General features: G+C 41.9%; 1 protein-coding gene across 1 annotated transcript in view; it reads right to left on the reverse strand.

Moving 5' to 3' along the window:
- Window positions 1–4,699: 4,699 nt before the first annotated feature.
- NEMP1 (nuclear envelope integral membrane protein 1) overlaps window positions 4,700–23,986 on the reverse strand; it is a 169,854-nt gene continuing 150,567 nt past the window's right edge. The window contains exons 3-10 of the mRNA XM_050747316.1: window positions 21,514–21,638; window positions 19,394–19,613; window positions 17,951–18,023; window positions 13,670–13,763; window positions 13,096–13,210; window positions 12,146–12,371; window positions 9,828–10,001; window positions 4,700–9,105 (exon numbers count right to left, since the gene is read on the reverse strand). Coding sequence (XP_050603273.1) covers window positions 8,925–9,105; window positions 9,828–10,001; window positions 12,146–12,371; window positions 13,096–13,210; window positions 13,670–13,763; window positions 17,951–18,023; window positions 19,394–19,613; window positions 21,514–21,638 — 1,208 coding nt within the window. The 3' untranslated portion in view covers window positions 4,700–8,924. The remainder of the gene's footprint in view (window positions 9,106–9,827; window positions 10,002–12,145; window positions 12,372–13,095; window positions 13,211–13,669; window positions 13,764–17,950; window positions 18,024–19,393; window positions 19,614–21,513; window positions 21,639–23,986) is intronic.

The following is a 23,986-nucleotide window of genomic DNA, read 5'->3' on the forward strand; positions in this document are numbered from 1 at the left end:
CTGTGCCACTCAAACCAGGAGAGGCCGGAGATGGCTGATCAGCACAAAGTCCAGACTGTTCCTGCTGAGGGTGTGGCTCACTTAACCCTTCACAGGCCTGAAGCCCCAGAGGGAGACACTCAAGCTCCCTCTAGGTAGGAAAGGGTATCTGGCTGGCATTAGCTGAGAGGCTTAACTAAAGGAGGGTTCTTGCTCCATTGTCTCCCAAATTTGGAAACGAAAGCTGGAAGAATGGAATTTATAGCCAAGGAAAATATTTCCCAAAGAGAAGTCAGGAATTTTGTCAAGGGCAGGTAGGGCCCAGTGCGGTTGCTCATGGCTGTACTCCCAGCACTTTGGGAGGCCAAGGCGGGAGGATCACTTGAACCCAGGAGTTCAAGACCAGCCTGGGCAACATGGCGAGACACGTCTTTACAAAAGTCTTCCTAGCAAAAAAAACAGTACCTCCCTCATACCTAAACTTCCTATCTTATTGGGAGTCAGGGGATGTTAATGAGATTACTTGGAGAGCTAAGCAGACAAAATCCCCAAATTCTTCTCCACTTCCCTTCCCCCATGAATCAGACCCCATCATAGGGACCCAAAGATTAAAGTGATTAGTAATAATACCTTATATGTATATAGATGTCCCAGTTTCATTAAACTCCCCCGTCATTGCCTCACTGAATAGCACCACCCTGAGGAAGGCAATACAGATACATTAAAATGGAAAGCTAGGGACAAACACCAGACTCAGAGAGGTTATACAATGTGCCCACAGTTCCACACTAGTGCATGGCAGAACCAGGAACAGAATGCAGCTCCCTAACCCTAAGTTTGCCATAAGTTGCAGCCCAAGTTCTGATGTTTCTAATTTTAATTCTTCAGCACTAGGATACTAAGACCCTGAGTTGCTGTAATAGCTCCCTCTGATAGATAAGTACCCCCTCATCCAGCCAGGAAAATTCCTAAAAACAGCAAGTCCTCTCTGCCTACCACCCTCTCTCCCAGGCATGCACAAAGAACAAATTAGGTAATTATAGTAACTTAACTGAAGAGACTTGATTCTCCAACTCTCAGCTATGACTGCTTGGTGCAAGGTCCAAATTCTATTGCTCTCACAGAAGCAGTCTGCATAAGCCTGGCCCATCAGCAGTTCTATTATCAACCTGCCTTTACATAATTTATTGATCTACTACATATATTTGAAGGTGGAGGGGGGCAAGGAAAAGAGAGAAAGCTGAGTGGAAGTGACATCAAAACATAATGCTCTGTGTAAGTGGAGCAGTATCCATGTCCTAGAGGCAGAAGTGACAAATATCCCCTATTTCCCCATGGAGGAAACCGATCCAGAGTGAGAAAACCACTTTTCCAGGGTCATACCACTGCAAATCTGGCAGAGCTGGCACCAAAACCCAAGTCTCATGCTCTCTAGGCCAGGAATCTGCAGCCATGTGGGGTTTACCTGCATGTCCACCCATTCAGTCAACTGAGTGCCTACTATGTGCTTACTCATGAGCAAAGTGACTCTAAAATGAGATGGCATTCTCCAGTGTAAGAACAATGACATGAATATCACAGCTAGGGCAACCAACTATACTGATCTGCCTGTGGGACACAGCGGAGTTCTCTGGACATGGGAATTTGAGTGTTAAAACTTGGTAAGTCCCAGCAAACTGGAGCCAGTGGGTCACCCTAAATTAACAAGATATGAAATACACATCCAAGTCAGCTGGGATTTTCTAATCTCCTGCTTTCTAGGCAAAACTGAAGCAACCAGAGCTTATTAGTCTTCCTCTACTCTGACTCCTAAATCACTTTCCTTTTTCCCCCATTAACATTTCTAGACCTTGGAGGGGCAAGAGGGAACTTTTTGGGGTTACAGAAATGGTCTATATCCTGATTGTGGTAGTGGTTATACAACTGTCTCCATTTGTCAAAACTCAGCAAATTTGTACACTTAAAACTGGTGAATTCTATTGTTATGTAAATTGTACTTCAACAAAGTGGCAAAAAAAAAAAAAAAAAAAAATTCTAGGCTGGTTATGGTGACTTACGCCTGTAATCCTAACACTTTGGGAGGCCGAGGCAAGCCAATCACTTGAGGCCAGGAGCTCGAAACCAGCCTGGTCAATATGGTGAAAGCCCGTCTCTACTAAAAATACAAAAAAGGCCGGGCGCGGTGGCTCAAGCCTGTAATCCCAGCACTTTGGGAGGCCGAGACGGGCGGATCACGAGGTCGGGAGATCGAGACCATCCTGGCTAACACGGTGAAACCCCGTCTCTACTAAAAAGTACAAAAAACTAGCCGGGCGAGGTGGCGGGCGCCTGTAGTCCCAGCTACTCGGGAGGCTGAGGCAGGAGAATGGCGTGAACCCGGGAGGCGGAGCTTGCAGTGAGCTGAGATTCGGCCACTGCACTCCAGCCTGGGCGACAGAGTGAGACTCCGTCTCAAAAAAAAAAAAAAAAAAAAAAAAAAATACAAAAAAGATTAGCTGGGCATGGTGGCGGGTGCCTGTAATCCCAGCTACTCATGAGGCTGAGGCAGGAGAATCGCTTGAACCTGGGCAGTGGAAGTTGCAGTGAGCCGAGATCACACCATTGCACTCCAGCCTGGGCAACAAAAGCAAAACAGTCTCAAAAAAAAAAAAAAAAAAAAATTTAAATTTCCAAATCATTTGGTGCTGATTTCTGACAAATTGGGAGGGCAGCAATCTGATTAAGCCAACTCACTCATTAATCCTCCCACAGACACTAACTTTTAAAAAGATGTTACACAATAAAAAGGCAGATATTTTCAGATATGCTGAGGAAGATATCTGGTGGTAGAGGGTCTTCTTGGCTCTCATAAACTATCTGGTATTAATAACATTTATCATACTTAGACTGGACTAAGATGTGCCAGGTAACAAGCTAAGTGCTTTACATCATTGCTATTCAAAATGAAGTCCAAAGACCAGCATTATCTGATCCCCTGGGAGCTTACTAGAAATCCAGAATCTTCAGGAGGATTAATTGGGAGGTCTGCTTGAGCCCAAGAGTTCCAGGCTGAACTGAGCTATGAGTGTGCCACTGCACTCCACTCCAGCGTGGGTAACAGAGCAAGATTCTTCTCTCTTAAAAAACAATTAATGCAGATTCTTGGGCACCACTGAAGATTTACTGAATCAAAATCTGCATTTTAACAAGATCCCCAGGTGATTCCTATGCACTTTAAAGTTGGAGAACTGCTTTACACAACTCACCATCTTTTTTTATCCTCACTAAAACTCTATGATGTACATCTAGCAATTACGCTTTAAGTTTTTATTAGTTCAACCATTAACGATCACCTATGTCTCTTATTTACCTAGTGATAGTTATGGAAAGAAGAGGAGAAAAGATGTCATTAGTGTGCCTTAATTAACATAAATTTACATATGTTCTACATCCTGTTTTCTTCCTACTTTGCCAACTTTCTGTCTTAAAAAAAAATAGACAATGGATTTCCACGCAGTCCAAATAACTGAGATGAACTTTGGGAGGCTGAGGTGGGCAGATCACCTGAGGTCAGGAGTTCAAGACCAGCATGGCCAACATGGTGAAACCCCATCTCTACCTAAAAAACACAAAAACTTAGCCAGGAATGGTGGTGAGTACCTGTAATCCCAGCTAATCAGGAGGCTAAGGCAGGGAGAATTGCTTCAACCCAGGAGGCGGAGGTTACAGTGAGCCAAGATCCTGCCACTGCACTACAGCCTGGGTGACAGAGTGAAACTCCATCTCAAAAAACAAAACAAAACAAAACAAAAAGTAATAATAATAAAAAATAGGCAGGGTGCAGTGGCTCATGCCTGTAATCCCAGCACTTTGGGAGGCTGAGGCGGGCGGATCATTTGAGGTCAGGAGTTCAAGACCAGCCTTGCCAACATGGTGAAACCCCATCTCTACTAAAAATACAAAAATTAGCAGGGTGTGGTGGCATATGCCTGTAATCCCAGCTACTCAGGAGGCTGGGGCAGGAGGATCACTTGAACCCAGGAAGCAGAGATTGCAGTGAGCCGAGATCATGCCACTGCACTCCAGCCTAGGCAACAGGAAGACTCTGTCTCAAAAAAAAAATAATAATTAATTAGATGAAAAAAGACAGGTACAGAGTTAATATGAATATTACAAAGGATTCCCAGAGCAAAGAAGATAGCCAATACATAAAATGAAAGGTACCAGACTCCTATGGTAGAAGCTGGGCCTAGACATAATTAAGGTTTTTCTTCAATACTCATAATGCTCACTATAGCCCTACTCTCTCTTCCATCCTATACAGAGCTCTTGGTAGGGATCCCATAGCTGGAGCCATAGGTCTTCCCTCCATCCCAATGGACAAACAAAAGAGATATTTTGTGCCATAAAAAAACAAAAGAACTAAAGTGTAATCAGAGTAGTTCCTTGGGCCAGGAATAACCTATATTTTGCTTTTCTATGAGACAGCATGGTAGTATAACCTGCTGCTCCTGAAAGAATACCCCTTAGAGATTTTGCATCCTGGGAAATCATTGAGTCCAAGGATGAAAGTAGACCAGTACAGTCTCAGGACAGGAAGGGGTGGCTAAGAAAAAAAGGGAAATAAATGGCATGCAAAACCATCTCATTAGAAAGAGGAAACTGAGGAGTTAATTGTTGATACCTGAAAACAAGAAATCCAAACAAGAAAACAATATGTTCATTAAGAAAGACCACGATATATCTATAAAACTTTTATTAAAATTGGAATTAGAAACTATACCAAAAACTTTAAAAATACATAAGACATTGTTCTTTTTTCTTACAGAAAAGAGGGTAAAAATAAGACCCATGGCAAAGAGCCATCCCTGATAATTTTGTTCCTTTCAAACATTCATGAACATTTAAATAAAATTACAAATATTTAAACAACCCTAAGGTATTACCCACAGGCTAAAACTTGCCAGTAATTCCTTAGCCCTGCTATTTCAATATCAATTCCACAAATGTGGAAAATTACGGCAATTGTAGGCTGTAACAGCTTCTAATATTCACATTTTCAACTATTTGTTATGTTGTCATAAGAATGTACTCATGCTACAGGCAAATTCAGAGGTGATTTCACCATTTTCAAATTATCATCAAGAGTGTGAGAGGAAGATGACACACACGTGGGGTGGTATGGAAATCCAAAGCCCCACATTTTGGAAGTCTGTGACCACTCCCATCCCCCACTAAAGCTACGAGTTGGTGTTGGCATGAATCTGCTTTGCTTATTCCCAGCAGGCTCTGGCTCGTGTCACATAAGGCACAAACATCCTTTTCAAGGTAGTAACCATCTAGAATCCAACTCAATTGTAACCTGAATCCGTAAGCTTAAATCACCAAAAGACATCACTGGGTCATAATTATATAGGTTCCCCTAAAAAAAACCAAAAAACCATTTTTGCTATGTAGAAACAGAAACAAAAGGTTTAGGTGCATTTGCCTTGTTCAATGGATATTTCACATGTTTATTAATTGATTTCAGTTAATACGTAATATGAAGGTATGATAAATGTGTCAAACTGTTCTCTTGTTTCAGATACAATTCTTGGCATTTCAATATAGGTTATTATCTCATATGTCAGACTTGAGTCCAAAGAATACCAGAAGGACATTTAATTTCCTTTCCTCCTACTTCCTTTCACTACTCAATTCAAAGAAAAGTTATGAGTACACAGCTAGGAACCATTTTTACGTAGGCATCCATCTGAGCCCATCTTTTTTTTTTTTTCTAAAACAACAAAAAGACTAAGGACAATTACATAATGCATTCCCAAGCCTTTTATGGATATCAGGACCTGGGGGGACTATCCGGCCTATTTGGGTTCTTTCATTCACCAAAATTCTATTATACATGCCAAAGGTTAAAGGGAACACCATCAGTGAAGAGGCTGGGCCCTAGAATGGAATCTATTAGCATAAAATGGAACAGTGGGACCCAAAGAGCTATCATCAGCAAAATTCCCTTTGTAACAGACATAAAAATCATGAATTTGAGGGGAAAAATAAACTAGTTTTGGTGGGATGCAATGGCTAACAGGAATTACTTATTAGAAGGTAACAAAGTTGCTAAATTTTCCTTGTTTTTGATCCCTGTGTTCTGTTGGTCTCTTGAAGCAATCTAAGTGGGAAAGGAAAGTGAAAGAGAAATGTTTTATGCCAGCTGCCTCTTGTATTCCCATTAATGGGAGTCTCTACGTTAATGCTCTACATAATTTGGTCAGACTGTTGAGAGGCAATAGATTTCCAATGCTGATGAGATCCGGAGCCCTGGAGCCCATTTATGGCTTGACATTTGCCGAGCAAGATGCTGACGTGGCAGCAAACATGGCTCCGATGTCCAGCTTACCTCATAGTTATCCCTTCGATCCTTCTTTATGAGATTGGTCTGAGAGATGAGACTGTACTGAAATCACAAGAGCTATAACTGCCAGAGAAAAATTAAATGGGGTCTTCAAGTAGTGACTGAGCCAGCAAACTAAGTGGCCAAGAGGGAGACAAGAGCAGCTCCTAAAGAAGGTTGAAGTCAAGCAATCTCCGGGTACACAGAGGATCTGAAGCATCCGGGCAGAGCCACAGGCAGGCAGGGCAAGGACACACAACACATCAGAGAAGCACCGTCCTTCACTGTCTGAGAGCAACTCTCAGGCTGCAGAACCAATTGCCATCTCCACTGCCTACAGCTCAGGTCTCCAACTACCAGACAGGGAGTAAAAAACAGTTTGATTTTACTCACCTCAAATCTAAACACGGTGGAAAAAAACTGATCTAAAGGTGGAAACTATATTTCATGGGGATTTATTAAACAGAGAAAGAGGAGAATCTTTCACAATTTCACAGTGCTTTCTCATTGAAATAAAGACATGATCAGGAAAAGTCACCCTTAGAGGCAAGTTATCACCTCCCTAAGTAGGGGAGGCACCAAAATTTCCAGAGAATCCTGAGACCACTTGCACAAGTTGAATTATTTTTTAAAATAAACTTATGCTTAAATATGCTAGGTCTCAATTTCTATAAATAAGGTAAAAAATAGTATATCTCAGAAGTTTTAATAGTTCTTTGTAGAGAGATAACATTTTACCATATACATAATTCACAAGGGTATAAAGGTTTCCCAATGTAAAGTTCCTTTTACCCTTCAACTGTAACGCATAGCATCTGCCCAAATACTGCTCATTTTTCACTTTCTACTATATGTCTCTTTCCTGCCAACTGAGGTAGTTGTCACTTTAGGACAGTTTAAGGCTGTGGAAAACACTGGCAGAAATAATCAACTGCCCACCTGGAGGGCAGTCTCAGAGCTGACCCTTTGGAAGTCTGCAATGGAGCCAGGCCTTTCAAAATTACCCACGCTAAATGGCTGGTCTAAAGGAGTCATTACGGCTTTTTAAAAAATCATCTGCCTTTTTCCATGATCATGGTGAGCCAGTAAGTCTGATGCTGTGCACTTGCCATGACCATCTATTTTCCTGGCTAAAGTAATTACAGATTTTTCCAGGGTATGAGGCTGAAGACTGCAAAGAAAAAGAACCAAGTAAATGACAGACACTTGAAAATTTGCTTCCTCACAGATAACACTGCTGGTGTATAAGGGGTACTTTGCACTGGCAAAATAATCTGAAACTAATGCTACTACAACAACAGGCAGCATAAATCTCAGGTCAGAAATGCAATCACAAAGAAGTGTAAGTTCATGGAAACTTGACAGCTGAATGAGCACCCAGAGGCATGAAGATAACCTGGAGCCTATTTCCTGGCAATGCAAATTGTGGCTGCTGCATAACTACAAATTCTGTATCAAGAAACTACATAGTTCCAGGGCTTAAAAATTACCCAGATTTGGGGGAGTATGGGTGGTGAGAAAAGGCTGAAATGGACAGAACAAGTAGACAAAGGGAGGGAAAGGAAAAGGACATAGTTTCTTGATTTCATAGCAACTCAAAGATACGTGACCCAATGACAGGAAAAATGGAGAACTTGTAAAAAGCATCCAAATCCCCTAAACAAGATGACTTCTCCTAGCTAGCAGGAATAATGCTACTCTGAACATACATAGTTCACAGGTAAGGGAACTGACCCTTCCTGAAAGGTCAAAGGCAGGGCAAGGAAGAATGGGAAGAGAAGAATACGAATGTTTTTTAAGATGGAATTGAAAGTTGAATATAATAAAAAGCCCAACACACCTCACCTGCAGAAGAGCCTACAAGCATGTTCCTAAAGGCAAATAGAACTTTCCATCATATGTATGAGAACTAAATCAAAGCTTAAAACAGCAGCTCCTGGGGCTTTAATGGATAATCCATATTAATAAATATGTAGGGGCCTAGGGGGCGTGCGTGTCACTCTGGAGCACTTGCTGGTTCTGGAACATGAGTTTGTTACGTTTTAAAAAGACATTCATTTAAAAAACAAAACAATAAAAATCTATTTTCCTCCCAAAACAGTTAAATCAATAATTATTCTAAAGTCAATAAAATAAAAGCTAGAGTGAAAGAGGCTCAGATTTGTGGATTTCTCTCTGGAAGATGCAGCCTATAATCAAAAAGCATTCCTGCACTTAACAACAGTTCTTACTTTGGAGAGCCAGTGAAAGAAATGCCATGATTGAATCAACTTTCAAAAAGGAACTAGAATGCCATGCTAGCTGTGGCCATCCAATTTCTGTGGGAACATAAAAGTGGGCTGTTAGCTTAACCAATGGGAAGTGAACTACCATAGCATTCACTACCTTATCCACTCTCCTTCCTCAGGGATCCCATAGAGACCTCCCATTTCCAAAGGGAGGCCTTTTTAGGCCTCTTATTTCAGTGGGAGAATTTCTACCCTATCTCACTGTTTCAAAGGGTTGAAAGCAATTGCACAACACACGCAACACGGACCAAGGCACCAAGCCAGTCCACATAAAGATAACTGACCACCACCTAGGTTAGAAAGTTGTTCTGTGTGATAGCAGGACACCGAGAATATGAGTCCTCCTCCTCAGAGGATGCTTCCTCATAGATTTCATCCTGGGCAATAATGCTCCCTAATCCATACTCCTGCTCATGGACAGAAACTTCATTTGGTGTGAGGTGGGAAGAGCCTTCCACAAAGTCAGCAAATCTGGAAGAGAGAAGATAATACTCATTAGAAATATGCCTTCTGTCCTTCTGGTTTTCTTTCAAAATAAGAACAAATTAAAGCCTTCGATATGCTCACAACACAAATTATATTGAGTCTAGCCAACATCCTTGTCCTTACTCTGGCAGGTAAGTAGACTAAAGCATGAAGTTAAGGAGAAAAGGAAAGCTGGGATCATAGGCCAATACCCCTGCAACTCCATCCTGCTTAATAAGCACTTGCCTATCCTTTCTAATTATGAAAGTGCCAAGGTTCCTTTAGTCATCTGTAATCCCGATAAGAGAAGATTAAGGGGCATTACACAGTTATTCACGTTTATGGCCCTATAAACTTTATACCATCATGATTCCAAATTGAAGCTTCACATACTCATTGGTATAGTTGCCCCCATCTAAAAAGTGGGTGGAGAGGAACCCTACCAACTCAGGGAGCAATGCAAAACTTTCAGAAAGGAAACTTAATATGGTACTGGAGTCTTCCCATCTTAATGCTACAATCAAAGCTAGAGTAGATAGTTCCCTGAGGAAACAGGTTACTGCTTAATGTGTGATTATATATCTACCTTTCTCTTGACTACTTCTCTTGACTACTTAACAGGAAAACAAAGGTCACAAGTGCATGATTCTCTAGAGGTACGATCTCTGGTAGAACTCAAGGTCACAATTATCCTGATAGATGTTTGGCATATCTGGCCAAGAGTGTACCTTTTTGGAGACTGGATTCGAGAAACAGTCTTCCAAGCAGAGCAGTCTGGACTGTTACAAAATTCTCGGAGCTCTTCTAAAGCCTTTCGGGTTTCTACCTCTCCTTGTATCCGATACTCTTCTTCTGTCAGGAGACGAGGGGGGACAGGCTTTTCTGTTGCCTTATACACCTTTCTGTGCTCACCAAAATAACATTATGAATCATTAATCAGTAATCTTACTTCTAGCTCCCTTCAGTGGGCCAAGCATACAGCAGACAGCCTGAACATTAAGAGTCATCACTCCTAAAAATTCCATAGACATCTTTAGTTATAATGAACGCCTGACATATTAGACTATGAATGACAACTCATAGGAGACAGAGCGAGACTCCATGTCAAAAAAAAAAGTGATATAATTTGCACCACCTTGTGGTAACAGGAACACACGACATTTTACTAGACGTTTTTATTTTATATAAAATGACTAGAATAAAAATATAAAAATGCCTATAGAAAGTGAAAAATTATTTACAGTCAATATTATCCACTAATGTGAATAAACTCACTTTATTTTTCAATAAATGATAAAATACTTATTTTTTAATAGATGGGAAAATAACAAGAAAATTATGGTATAAGATTGTGGTCCTAGCCGGGCGCAGTGGCTCACGCCTATAATCCCAGCACTTTGGGAGGCCGAGGCAGGCAGATCACCTGAGATCAGGAGCTGGAGATGAACCTGACCAACACGGAGGAACCTGTCTCTACTAAAAATACAAAATTAGCCGGGCGTGGTGATGCATGCCTGTAATTCCAGCTACTATCGCCTGAACCAGGCAGGCGGAGGTTGCAGTGAGCCGAGATCATGCCACTGCACTCCAGCCTGGACAACAAGAGCAAAACTCCGTCTCAAAAAAAGGCCAGGCACGGTGGCTCATGCCTGTAATCCCAGCACTTTGGGAGGCCAAGGCAGGCGGATCACAAGGTCGAGATTGAGACCATTCTGGCCAACATAGAGAAACGCCATCTCTACTAAAAATACAAAAATTAGCTGGGCGTGGTGGCATGTGCCTGTAATCCCAGCTACTCAGGAGGCTGAGGCAGGAGAATCGCTTAAACCCGGGAGGCGGAGGTTGCAGTGAGCTGAGATTGTGCCACTGCACTCTAGCCTGGTGACAGAGCAAGACTCCTTCTCAAAAAAAAAACAAAAAAGATTGTGGTCCAATAACTTGATTTCCCAGACTGAAGGTATCACCTTGACTATCCATAATAGACAACTTCAGGACCTAGGAACATTCCATATTTATTTTGCAAGGTGACAAAACATGCTACGAATTACATCTTAAAATAAGACTAAGACCTCCAGAGCAATCTGAAAGCCACTGAGAAATAGTCTGAAATGGGCCGGGTGAGGTAGCTCACACCTATAATCCTAGCACTTTGGGAGGCTGAGGAGGGCAGATCACCTGAAGTCAGGAGTTTGAGACCACCCTGGCCAACATGGTGAAACCACATATCTGTTAAAAATACAAAAATTAGACAGGCATGGTGGCGCCCGCCTGTAGTCCCAACTACTCGGGAGGCTGAGGCTGGAGAATCACTTGAACCCGGGAGGCAGAGGTTGCAGTGAGCCAAGATCACGCCACTGTGCTCCAGCCTGGGTGACAGAGCAAGACACTGTTTAAAAAAAAAAAAAAAAAACTGAACCCAGGAGACCTCAATGAGCATATAGTATAAAAGCGATATAATTTGTGGCCGGGTGTGGTGGCTCACGTCTGTAATCCCAGCACTTTGTAATTCGAGCACTTTGGGATTGCCTCAGCACTTTAGGAACCCCTGACATTTGAGGTCAGGAGTTCAAGACCAGCCTGGTCAACATGGTGAAACCTACTAAAAATACAAAAATTAGCTGGGTGTAGTGGCGCATGCCTGTAATCCCAGCTACTCAGGTGGCTGAGGCATGAGAATCGCTTGAACTCAGGAGGTGGGGGTTGCAGTGAGCCGAGATCACGCCACTGCACTCCAGCCTGGGCGACAGAGCAAGACTCCATCTCAAAAAAAAAGTGATATAATTTGCACCACCTTGTGGTAACAGGAACACATGACATTTTACTAGATGTTTTTTATTTTATATAAAATGACTAGAATAAAAATATAAAAATTCCTATAGAAAGTAAAAAAAAAACAAATAGACTCGGGAAGGAACAAAGGCGGAAGTACAACACAATGACTTTTCATTAACGAAGAAGCTCCCAGGTCAACACCTCTGTATCCTCTTGCTGCAACTGCATCCCACACTGTACCTGTCAATATTAAGTTACATTGCCTTTCATTCACCTGTAGGTGATGTACAGCCACTGAATAGGGTATTCCAGGTTCTTAGTACACAGAGCAATGATGATAATGGCAAGGGCAATATGTGGTATCTGGATGCCAGAATACATGAAACACAGGCCCATTAGCTGCAAGGTCCAGGTCAGCAGGTTGATACTTCGTTCATTTTCCAAGGGCCCATACTTGTAACACACTGCAAAACTCATGAATCCAACTGTGAGGACATAACCTATGAGAAGAGTTATCAGAAGACATTCTTTTTCATCTATACTTGGTAAAAATAATTTGTGTGGGAAGCAGTAGTAAATTTACTATATAGCACCAATTGAACCGGGAAATCAGATTTTTACTTAATTATTCACACTTTTTTCTTAAAATACATTTCTCTAAGTTTCTATCCTTTCTGCTGTCCTAAATTTATTCGGTTCAAACAGAACATTAAAGTTATATGTCAAACAACCCTGAAATAGTCTATTTTAAAAACCAATATATGGAAATCCAGATTAATCACCCCTCAAAGGATAAATCAAAGGTTACTATCTATAGGACCAAGGATTTTTACTTTGTAAATAAAATCTACAGCAGTTCATTCAGAAATGAAGGAGAAAAAAATTTACTGCAGAGTCCTTTACTTAAGGTCCCCAAGTATATTTAAAATATGATTCCATTAATAAGGTCAATTTACAGCTTTTCAGAAAAATGTTTATTGTGTAAAGAAAGGTATATTTATGAATACCAATAAATGACATCTTCTCCTTAACAGTACCATTCTAATTTAAGAGAAGGTGATAATCGTAGAGGGGTCAGAAATAAGTGAAAAACTACGATTTTTAAAAGTTTTTAAAAATGACATGAACTATTAAATCCCATAAGCAGGTAAAATATTTTCATGATTCAATTAACTGAAACAGCCTATAAACATACAAAAGGAAAGCAAAACCGACAACACTTACTTAAAAGATACTGCCAGTAACACCTCCAGATCTCTTGTAAATTTTTAAAAACTAGTTGAATGAGGTACAGAGAAAAAGACCAGCCTCCCACCAGGATGACGTAAATGGGACTTTTCTAAGACAGAGAGTAGAAGTGAAAGCAAAAAGTTACAACAGGCTTTCCATACATAAAAGAAGCAAAATGGAACTATGATTTTTTAAAAAAAAATTCAACCTACTCAAAATGCACAAAAAACACTTCTCTTAAAAAGATGTCCTTTATACTTAAAATGGTACAGTCTGCAAGGAACACTGGGAAGATGAGATGCTAAATAACTTAAAAGCCTGGCTATATAATTAAAAAACAGGAAGGAGACTTTAACCCCCCTCCGAGCACAGGATTTTATATAAAAAGAAAAAATTTGTAATCAGGCTCCAAGTTTCATCGTGGAAAGTACCTTTCTGAATCAAGGAGAGTAGGACATTGACTCATCAGCCATCAATACACATTTTCAGTTTTCTAAGATTACCCAGGAAAACAGTCCTTCAGCTATCCAAATTCATTCTAGCTGCACATGAAGATTCTGATACTTACCTTAGGCATAAACTTAGATAGTATAAAAATGATGATTAGTAGAGAGGCCACAATTCCCACACTCATCCCAGTGGAGTAGTAGAAAATTTGACTTCTGCAGAAAAAAAAATGTATTTCATGACCATATGTATATATTTCATACATAGTACTGTTGAAACTAGGACAACTAACCTAGCCAAAAGATTTTAAAAGGTACAAGATTAGAGCAGTACAAGCAAACATCAGAAACATTTCCAATTTGGTTCCAGACCACTGCAACAAACCAAATACTGCAATTGCAATCAGTAAGTCATACAAATTTTTTGGTTTCCCAGTGCATATAAAAATCATGTTTACCCTATATTAGAGTGTATTAAGTATACAACAGCATTATGTCTTAAAAATATATATTCCTTAATTTAAAATGCTTTGCTAAAAACTGCTAAAGATCATCTACACCTTCAGTGAGTCATCATTTTTTTGCTGGTGGAGGGTCTCACTTCCATGTTGATGGCTGTTGACTGATGAAGGTGGTAGTTTCTGAAGACTGGAGTGACTGTGGCAATTTCTTAAAATACAACGAAGTTGGCCGGGCGCGGTGGCTCAAGCCTGTAATCCCAGCACTTTGGGAGGCCGAGACGGGCGGATCACAAGGTCAGGAGATCGAGACCACAGTGAAACCCCGTCTCTACTAAAAATACAAAAAATTAGCCGGGCGCGGTGGCGGGCGCCTGTAGTCCCAGCTACTCAAGAGGCTGAGGCAGGAGAATGGCGGGAACCCGGGAGGCGGAGCTTGCAGTGAGCCGAGATCGCGCCACTGCACTCCAGCCTGGGCAACAGCGTGAGACTCCGTCTCAAAAAAAAAAAAAAAAAAAATACAACGAAGTTTGCTGCACTGGCTCCTCCTCCTTTCATGAAGATTTCTCTAAAGCATGCAATACTGTCTTGATAGCATTTCACCACAGAACTTCTTTCAAAATTGGAGTCAATCCTCCAACAGCATTAACCCTTAACAAGAGGATCACCCCTCCTTTGAAGCTAGGCACTGACTTCTCTCTCACCATGAAAGTCCTCAATGGCATCTTTAATTGTAGCCACTTTCAACAATGATCTTAGCTAGATCTTCTGAACAACTTGCTACAGCTTCTGTATCAGTGCTTGCTTCATCTTTTTTTTTTTTTTTTTTTTTTAAGACAAGGTCTCACTGTGTTGCCCAAGCTGGGGTGCGATGGTGTGATCATGGCTCACTGCAGCCTTGATCTACTGGGCCCAGGTGATTCTCCCACCTCCGCCTTCCAAGTAGCTGGTACCATGACTGACTTTTTTGTATTTTTTGTAAAGGCAGGGTTTCACCATGTTACTCAGGCTGGTCTTGAACTCCCTGGGCTCAAGTGATCTGCCCGCCTCAGCCTCCCAAAGTGCTGAGACTACAGGCATGAGCCACCACGCCCAGCCTACCTTGCACTTTTATGTAATGAAGACAGCTTCTTTCCTTAAATCTCATGAACCAAGAACCTTCCTTCACTAGCTGTAAACTTTTCTTCTGAGGTTTCCTCACCTCTCTCAGCCTTCACAGAATTGAAGAGAGTTAGGGTCTTGCTCTGGATCAGGCTTTAGCTTTAAAAAAGTTGTATCTGGTTTAATCTTCTCAACAGCCAACTAAAACTCTCTTCATATCAGCAATAAGGCTGTTTCACTTTCTTATCACTTGTGTGTTCCCTGGAGCAACACTTTTAATTTCCCTCAAGAACTTTCCCTTTGCATTCACAACTTGGCTAACTACTTGGGACAAGAGGTCTAGCTTTTAGTCTATTTTGGCTTTTGCTGTCCTCACTAAGCATAATCAGAGAGATGTATGACTCTTCCTTTCACTTGAAGACTTACTATCTACTCTAAGGTTATTAATTGGCCTAGTTTCAATATTGCTGTTTCTCAGGGAATATGGAGGCCCAAGAAGAAGGGAGACAGGGGAATAACCAACTGGTGGAGTTGTTAGAACACCCATGACATTTACTAAGTTCACTGTCTAATATGGTTTGGCTGTGTCCCCACCCAAATCTCATCTTGAATTGTAGCTCCCATCATTCCCACATGTTGTAGGAGGGACCTGGTGGGAGATAATTGAATCATGGGGGGAGTTTCCCTCATACTGTTTCTCATGGTAGTGAATAAGTCTCATGAGATCTGACGGTTTTATAAGGGGTTTCCCCTTTCACTTGGGTCTCATTCTCCCTTGCCTGCCGCCATATAAGATGTGCCTTTTGCATTCTGCCATGATTGTGAGGCCTCCCCAGCCATGAGGAACTATGAGTCCATTAAACTTCTTTTTCTTTATAAATGACCCAGTCTCGGGTATCTTTATCAACAGCATGAACTAATATAGTGTCTTACATGGACATGTGGTACCCCAAAATAACTGCAACAGCAGCATCAAAGATCACTGATCATGGATCACCATAACAGTTATAATCATATGAAAAAGTCTAAAATATTATAAGAATTACTAAAATGTGACACAGAGACCCCAAGTGAGCACATGCTATTGGGAAAATGGTGTGGTAGACTTGCTCGACCCAGGGTTGCCAGGAACCTTCAATTTGGAAAGAAATGCACTATCTGTGAACCACAATAAAGTACAATAAACTGATGTGTGCCTATATTTGCCCAAAACTTGAGGTCAGAGAACTGTAGAGACTGACGCTATGTAGTTACTATCAGATTATGAAGATTAGTATTCAAGGACTTCCCTCATATATTTCCCAATAATGAGCCTCTGTGTAATGTCCTATTCCCATCTCCATCATCTCTCCCAACCCGATTATTTTTTCTTTTCTAAGACAGGGTCTCACTCTGTCACCCAGGCTGGAGTGCAGTGGTGCGATCACAGATCACTGCAGCCTCAACCTCCCGGGCTCAAGTGATCCTCCTACTTCACACTCCCAAGTAGCTGGGACTACTGGCACGCACAACCCAGGCCTGGCTAATTTTTGTATTTTTTTGTAGAGGCAGGGTCTCACTATGTTGCCTAGGTTGGTCTCAAACTCTTGGGCTCAAGTCATCCTCCCCCCTTCAGCCTCCCAAAGTGCTAGGATTACAGGTGTGAGCCACCACAACCAGCCCCCTATTCCAGATTTTTTTCTACCAGTTATTCCTCCCTCACTGTTTCTCCCAGCATCCCCAAAATAAGGAACAACTTCCAGCAACCCCACTCCAGCCCAACTTCAAACTCCAATTGTTAATCTTTCATTCACTATTCCACAAATACTTTTTACTTGTATACAAACTTAATGCTGATTTTACCTAATGTTTATTTAGTTACCTATATATTTTCTTCATATTTGTACATGTCAGTCTCACCTGTCGTAACTAGTAGGTTCTTAAAGGAAGAAAATGAATAAGCACTTGATTTTTATTTTTTTGAAACAGGGTCTCCCTCTGTGGCCCAGCTTGGAGTGCAATGGTGTGATCTCGGCTCACTGCAACCTCCGCCTCCAGGCTCAAGCAGTTCTCGTGCCTCAGCCTCCTGAGTAACTGGGATCACAGGCACATGCCACCACACCCAGCTAATTTTTGTATTTTTTGTAGACACAGGGTTTTACCATGTTGCCCAGGCTAAGCAGTTGATATTTGTCTCTTTTTTTTTTTTTTTAAAAAAACGGAGTCTCGCTCTGTTGCCCAGGCTGGAGTGCAGTGGCGCGATCCCGGCTCACTACAAGCTCCACTTCCCGTGTTCACGCCATTCTCTTGCCCCATCCTCCCAAGTAGCTGGGACTACAGGCACCTGCCACCACGCCCGGCTAATTTTTTTGTATTTTCAGTAGAGATGGGGTTTTACCATGTTAGCCAGGATGGTCTCGATCTCCTGACCTCGTGATCCACCCACCTCGGCCTCCCAAAGTGCTGGGATTACAGGTGTGAGCGACCGCGCCCAGCCGATATTTGTCTCTCTACGTCTGAACAAAATGAAACTCATCAACCCATGGACCTGTAAAGATGACACCTTAACACATTACTTCTAGCAATGGAAAGGGTGATGATGTTCCATTTCACTGTATTGGCTAACTCCTATCAACCCAATGATAGGCCAACCTAATGTGGGAATTTCATTACTGTCAATATTGTTCAAATAAGAAAAAACAAAAATCATAATTCACATTAAAGTATTTTTTAAACTATCCAAGCAGGCAACAGCCAAGCCATAAAGATCCTGGAAATGGGAATGGCAGTACTTAATAGTTATTATAAAACCCAAGCAGGATAGGTATGAGCCGTGTCATTCTACACACTAGCCTTGGAACCTACCTGCTCAGCAAGTCTCCACAAAAAAATAGCATAAGTCCAAGAAGGAAAACAAGAAAGAGTTTGGGATCAAATCCTGAAATAAATAAAGATTTTTGCTTAATAAGGGAACAAAACAGCTTAAGGCATTATAGAATAAAAGACAATGTTGGCACTATTGGTCAGCTACAGTAAAAATAAATGCGAACAGCCCACCTAAAAAGCATTTAAATTCCACCTAAAGCCTGGGCACCCTTCCAGTGTATAATTAAGTTTCTGTCTAACCTGTATTTGCCTGATGATCTTACTTTTATTTCGGCTAAGGTTAAAAGAAACTCAAGCTTCGTTTTGGACAAAGCTAGACACAGTACCATCAGCAATTCATGCAATCACCCACTAGGGGTCTCTATCACTCTGGCTTTCAAGCTTTAAGTCACTCACAGTCATGGAACTCAGCAGATTTGCCCAGAACTCCCAGAACTGTGGGTCAGGGCCTTGTGTTGTTCTCTAACTGGCCGCTTTTCTTGCCCAACAATACCACCTACTTCCCTTTGCTACAGAGCACTGTGCTGGAAAAGCCTACACGCAAATACATCTCACTCAGGACCAGGGGGCCCTTGCAAAGGCCCCTCAGTGGCATACCAGATACTCCCACAGCTTTCACATTCAACAGCTCTACGGGAGGCCCACAAACAGAACAGGAGCAGCAGGAATCAGTAAATGTAGAAGGAATGTCAAAAAAACACGCCAACCCTACTAACCAAAGAACCCTAAGACAAATGGAAGGGCACAACCTATTTCATACTAAACCTAGAAACATTTCTACTACTTACAACATCCCAGGACCCTGTGTAGTAACCAAGGGGAAACAAAGTCAGAGAGAATTCAAGAGGATCCACCTCCTCTGAAACTTTCTCAGTCATCTTCAGAAAAGAGAAAACTTCTCCCAGTTCCACTGAGTAAGTTTTAAACTGCAGTGGTCTTCATCTTTATTTATAGTTCCATGAATACACTTTTTACTTGTAAATGATTAATATTCAGTTTTACCTTTCTTCAATTTTTATTAACCATTCATGTCTTTAAATATAGGCATGTACACATCGGATAGTTACCTTTGTCTAGAAGTGTCCAGAAGGCAGAACACATCTATCTGATTTACTCTTAAGAGTATTTGGCATATATGCTCAGGGCCATTAGCAGCACATTGTAATTATGAATAAAAGTCTTCACAGTTCCAGGTAAGGAAGTACTCAGAATTTCCTGAGGTGGAGTTTCAATTCTAGGCCTAAAGTGTCTGATATGGGGTGAAGTCTCCATGAACTGTTTGGAGCAGTGGTATACTCAGGGTTATAATCAGAACCCAACTGGAGATGTCTTGGGCTGACTTCTCAGTCTCACTAATTATACCCTTCAGAACTCAGTCCTTATCACTACAGAATCCATCAGAAAAACAGAGGTGAGACTTACTCCGGATGACAATGACACTGTACTTGGTGTCCTTCTCTATAATTTCAACTTTGAGGCAGGTTTTCGTGCTGTATAGACCCACGTTAACATAGGTGTCATTCAATTTCTCCTTTAAAAAGGAGGAAAAAAAGTTCCAGATACTAAACTGCTCTAGCTCCTTCAGTTTATCCTCATTCTCCACCTGCGTGACTCGAATCAATTTGGAACTATTTACTCGGATCTGTAACACAAATAAAATCAGGATGAGAAAAAAGTAAGTAGGAATTTTAATTTTTCACAATTTTTTTAAAACCCTCAGAGTAAACAACTAAATCAGTAATAGTGTCAGTTTTCCACAAGGCTTATCAGAAATATAGAAATACAGAGGCTAAAACATAATTGGGCAAGTAACACTGCACATGTTAGAGAGACAGCTGTTAGAATACCTTCTTGTTAACATGACCTGAATCTACTATTAGGTCGTTCTGACCTAGAACGTAGAACATAGAGGAAAAAAGGCTTCCAAGCTGAAAGAGTTATCAATACAGCTATTTATTAGAGATCACACAAAGCAAAGGTCTATAATATTAAGAAAATTGCCAGGCATAAACTGCCCCAGAAGACTAAAAACGTTTTCCATAATGACAGGCTGAGTTCAATCCATTGTCACAAGTCACTGATTATGAGTAAATGTTGGTTATAATGTGCCCCAGATGGAGTATCACTTTTTTATCAGATAATTTTTTTTTTTTTGAGACGGAGTCTTGCTCTGTCGCCCAGGCTGGAGTACAGTGGCATGACCTCGGCTCACTGCAACCTCCGCCTCCTGGGTTCAAGTGATTCTTCTGCCTCAGCCTCCTGAGTAGCTGGGACTACAGGGTGCATGCCACCACCCTCGGCTAATTTTTGTATTTTTAGTAGAGACAGGGTTTCACCATATTGGCCAGGCTGGTTTCGAACTCCTGACCTCAAGTGATTCACCCGCCTCAGCTTCCCAAAGTGCTGGGATTATAGGCATGAGCCACCGTGCCCAGCTTATCAGACTTTTTTTTTAAATAATTTTTTTAAAAAATCCACAAGTCGGTCAGGCACGGCCCCCAGCTACTCAGGAAGCGGAGGTTGCAGGGAGCTGAGGTCGTGCCACTGCACTCCCGCCTGGGTGACAGAGCAAGACTCCGTCTGAAAAAAAAAAAAATCCACAAGTCCACCCTATGTTTTTGATGTGAACAACAAATGCCCTTATCAGTAACTATGCTTATAACAACTACGACATTTCTGAAAGGACTCATTTTGTTCAATCACTGTTACTGCCAGACACTCCTGTTTGCCAGGTGACTTAACAGTGTTATGAAACAAATGAGACCAAAGTCATTCTTCAGCTCTGGGGGTTTATGAAATACCTCATGTAGAATCAGAATAGGAACAGCGGGGCAAAAGAGTTTACATCCTGACAGGCACATAAGTTTCCAGCCCAAAGAAGGCATAAGGCCTTTAAAAAGAAAGAGGAGGGCTGGGTGTGATGGCTCATGCCTATAATCCCAACACTTTGGGAGGCCGAGGTGGGCAGATCACTTGAGGTCAGGAGTTTCAGAGCAGCCTGGCCAACATGATGAAACCCCATCTCTGCAAAAAATACAAAAAAATTGGCCAGGTGTGGTGGCATATGCCTGTAATCCAAGCTACTCGGGAGGCTGAGGCAGGAGAATCGCTTGAACCCGGGAGGCGGAGATTGCAGTGAGCCAAGATGGTGCCACTGCACTCCAGCCTGGGCAACAGAGGGAGACTGCCTCAAAAAATAAAAAATAAAAATAAAAAAAGCAAGAGGGGTGTGTGTGTGTGCACACATACTTACTGCAAAATGAAGGACAAGAAAATGAAGCAGTTTCTTTGGGAAAAGGAGGGAAAAGGAAAGGAAGTTTACCCTGGAATACTGTAATCTACTTGAGGGAGCAGAGGGGAATACAAAGTAGGCATAAATGCTTATTGATGAAAACACAACTCAGGATAATCTAAACCCTAACAAGTTTGTTAACATTTTTTTTTAAGTATGTGAAAGGGAGAAAAGTGTCAAAATACTCATTAATCACCGACAGACAGAAATTTACAGAAGCTGCCCCTGCCAGAGGATTCCAAGTTATTACCTGTATCCGTGTCCATATATCATGCCATTTTGGAATAAGCACATTTGTGTAACAGAATTGTTGGCTGGCACGCTTTTCACAAACTTGGGAATCCTGAAGCATGACCACATTTACATCAATTTCAGCTTTATGCAAAGAAAGGAAACAAGAATTAAACATAACAAGCTAATAACTATAACTCATTTCATGAAAAAGAGTAAACTAACCACTTTCCTAAACTTTGGGTTAAAACATTAGCCAGACTGAGAAATAAGGGAAAAAACTGAGAAGAAAGAAAAACTAAGGCAGAGTCTTATTTCTGTTGTTTAATTATTTAAATATTACACAGTCATTCAGTCAGACAAGTAATAATAAAAACTACTATTAAGTACCTATTAAGACAGTATGCTGCCAGGAGCAGTGGCACATGCCTATAATCCCAGCACTTTAGGAGGCCGAAGTGGGCGGATCACCTGAGGTCAGAAGTTTGAGACCAGCCTGACCAATATGGAGAAACCCGTCTCTACTAAAATACAAAAACATTAGCCAGGCATGGTGGCACATGCCTCTAATCCCAGCTACTCAGGAGGCTGAGGCAGGAGTATCGCTTGAACTTGGGAGGCAGAGATTTCGGTGAGCGGAGATCATGCCATTGCACCCCAGACTGGGCAACAAGAGCAAAATTCTGTCTCAAATAAATAAATAAGACAGTATGCTGTCTCATTTAATGCTCCCAACAATGCTATGAGGTAAGCACTCATAATCCCTATTTCATAAATGAGGAACGGATGTTTAAGAAAGATTAATTTGCTCCAAAATCACACAAGTAGTAAATAGCCTATCTGAGATTCACCCCCAGGTCTGACTATGGTCTAGATATACTTCCTGTCCTATAAAGGACTAGTTAAAGTAAGCTAAAATACTCCATCTGTTGATTTTCTCTATCCCTTTCCTGAGTGGAACAGAATTGGCAAGTTTTTTCTTTTTTTTGAGACAGGGTCTGGCTCTGCTGCTCAGGCTGGAGTACGGTAATGTGATCATAGCTCATTGCAGCCTCAAACTCTTGGGCTCAAACAATCCTCCCACTTTAGCCTCCCAAGCAGCCAAGACTACAGGTACACGCCACCACACCCAGCTAGTTTTTTTTTTAGAGAGACAAGGTCTTACTATGTTGCCCAGGCTGGTCTTGAACTCCTGGCTTAAAGCAATCCTCCCACACTGGCCTCCCAAAGCACTGGGATTACAGATCTGTCACCACACCCAGCGAGCATTTTTTTTTTTTTCAGACAGCGTCTCCCTCTGTCACCCAGGCTGGAATACAGTGGTGCAATCTTGGCTCATTGCAACCTCTGCCTCCCAGGTTCTATCAATTCTCCCACCTTAGCCTCCTGAGTAGCTGGGATTACAGGCATGAGCCACCTCAACTGGCTAACTTTTTTTTGTATTTTTGTAGTAGAGATGGAGTTTCACCATGTTGGCCAGACTGATCTAGAACTCCTGGCCTCAACTGATCCACCCACCTCAGCCTGCCAAAGTGCTGGGATTACAGGCGTGAGCCACCATGCCCAGCCAGCAATATTTTTAATATATAGTACTTTAGGAGGATACTAAAAGATTTCAAGGTTGTTTCCTTCCAGCTGTTTTGTCTCACTTCAAGTTTTAAGAGCAGGCAATGATTATATGCAGTCCCTCTGATATACCAAAACAGAAGATTCTCCTCTCAATTTCTATTTAGTATCAGCTAATTCAAGGTTTAAAAGTGACCACTGTCCAGCCGGGCATGGTGGCTCACACCTGAAATCCCAGCACTTTGGGAGGCCAAGGCAGGCGGATCACTTGAGGTCAGGAGTTCGAAACCAGCCTGGCCAACATGGTGAAACCCCGTCTCTACTACAAATACAAAAAACTCAGCTGGGCGTGGTGGCGGGCGCCTGTAATCCCAGCTTCTCGGGAGGCAGAGGCAGGAGAATCACTTCAACCTGGGAGGGGAAGACTGCAACTGCAGTGAGCAAAGATTGCGCCTCTGCACTCCAGCCTGGGTGACAGAGCATCACTACGTCTCAAAAAAATAAATTAAATAAAATTAAATAAATAAATAAAAAGTTGGGGCCAGGCATGGTGGTTCACGCCTGTAGTCCCAGCACTTTGGGAAGTCAAGGTGAGGGGATTGCTTGACCTCAGGAGTTTGAGACCAGCCTGGCCAACATGACGAAACCCCATCTCTACAAAAAGAAAAAAGAAAAAAAATATATGGCCAGGCATGGTGGCTCACACCTGTAATCCCAGCAGTTTGGGAGGCTGAGGCAGGCAGATCACTTGAGGTCAGGAGTTTGAGACAAGCCTGGCCAACATGGCGAAATCCCGACTCTACTAAAAATACAAAAAAATTACCCGGGCATGGTGGCGCACACCTGTAATCCCAGCTACTCGGAAGGGTGAGGTAGGAGAATCACTTGAATCTAGGTGGCCGAGATGGCGCCACCGCACTCCAGCC

This window comes from Macaca thibetana, chromosome 11 (assembly GCF_024542745.1).
Source record: "Macaca thibetana thibetana isolate TM-01 chromosome 11, ASM2454274v1, whole genome shotgun sequence".
Taxonomy (NCBI): Eukaryota; Metazoa; Chordata; class Mammalia; order Primates; family Cercopithecidae; genus Macaca; species Macaca thibetana.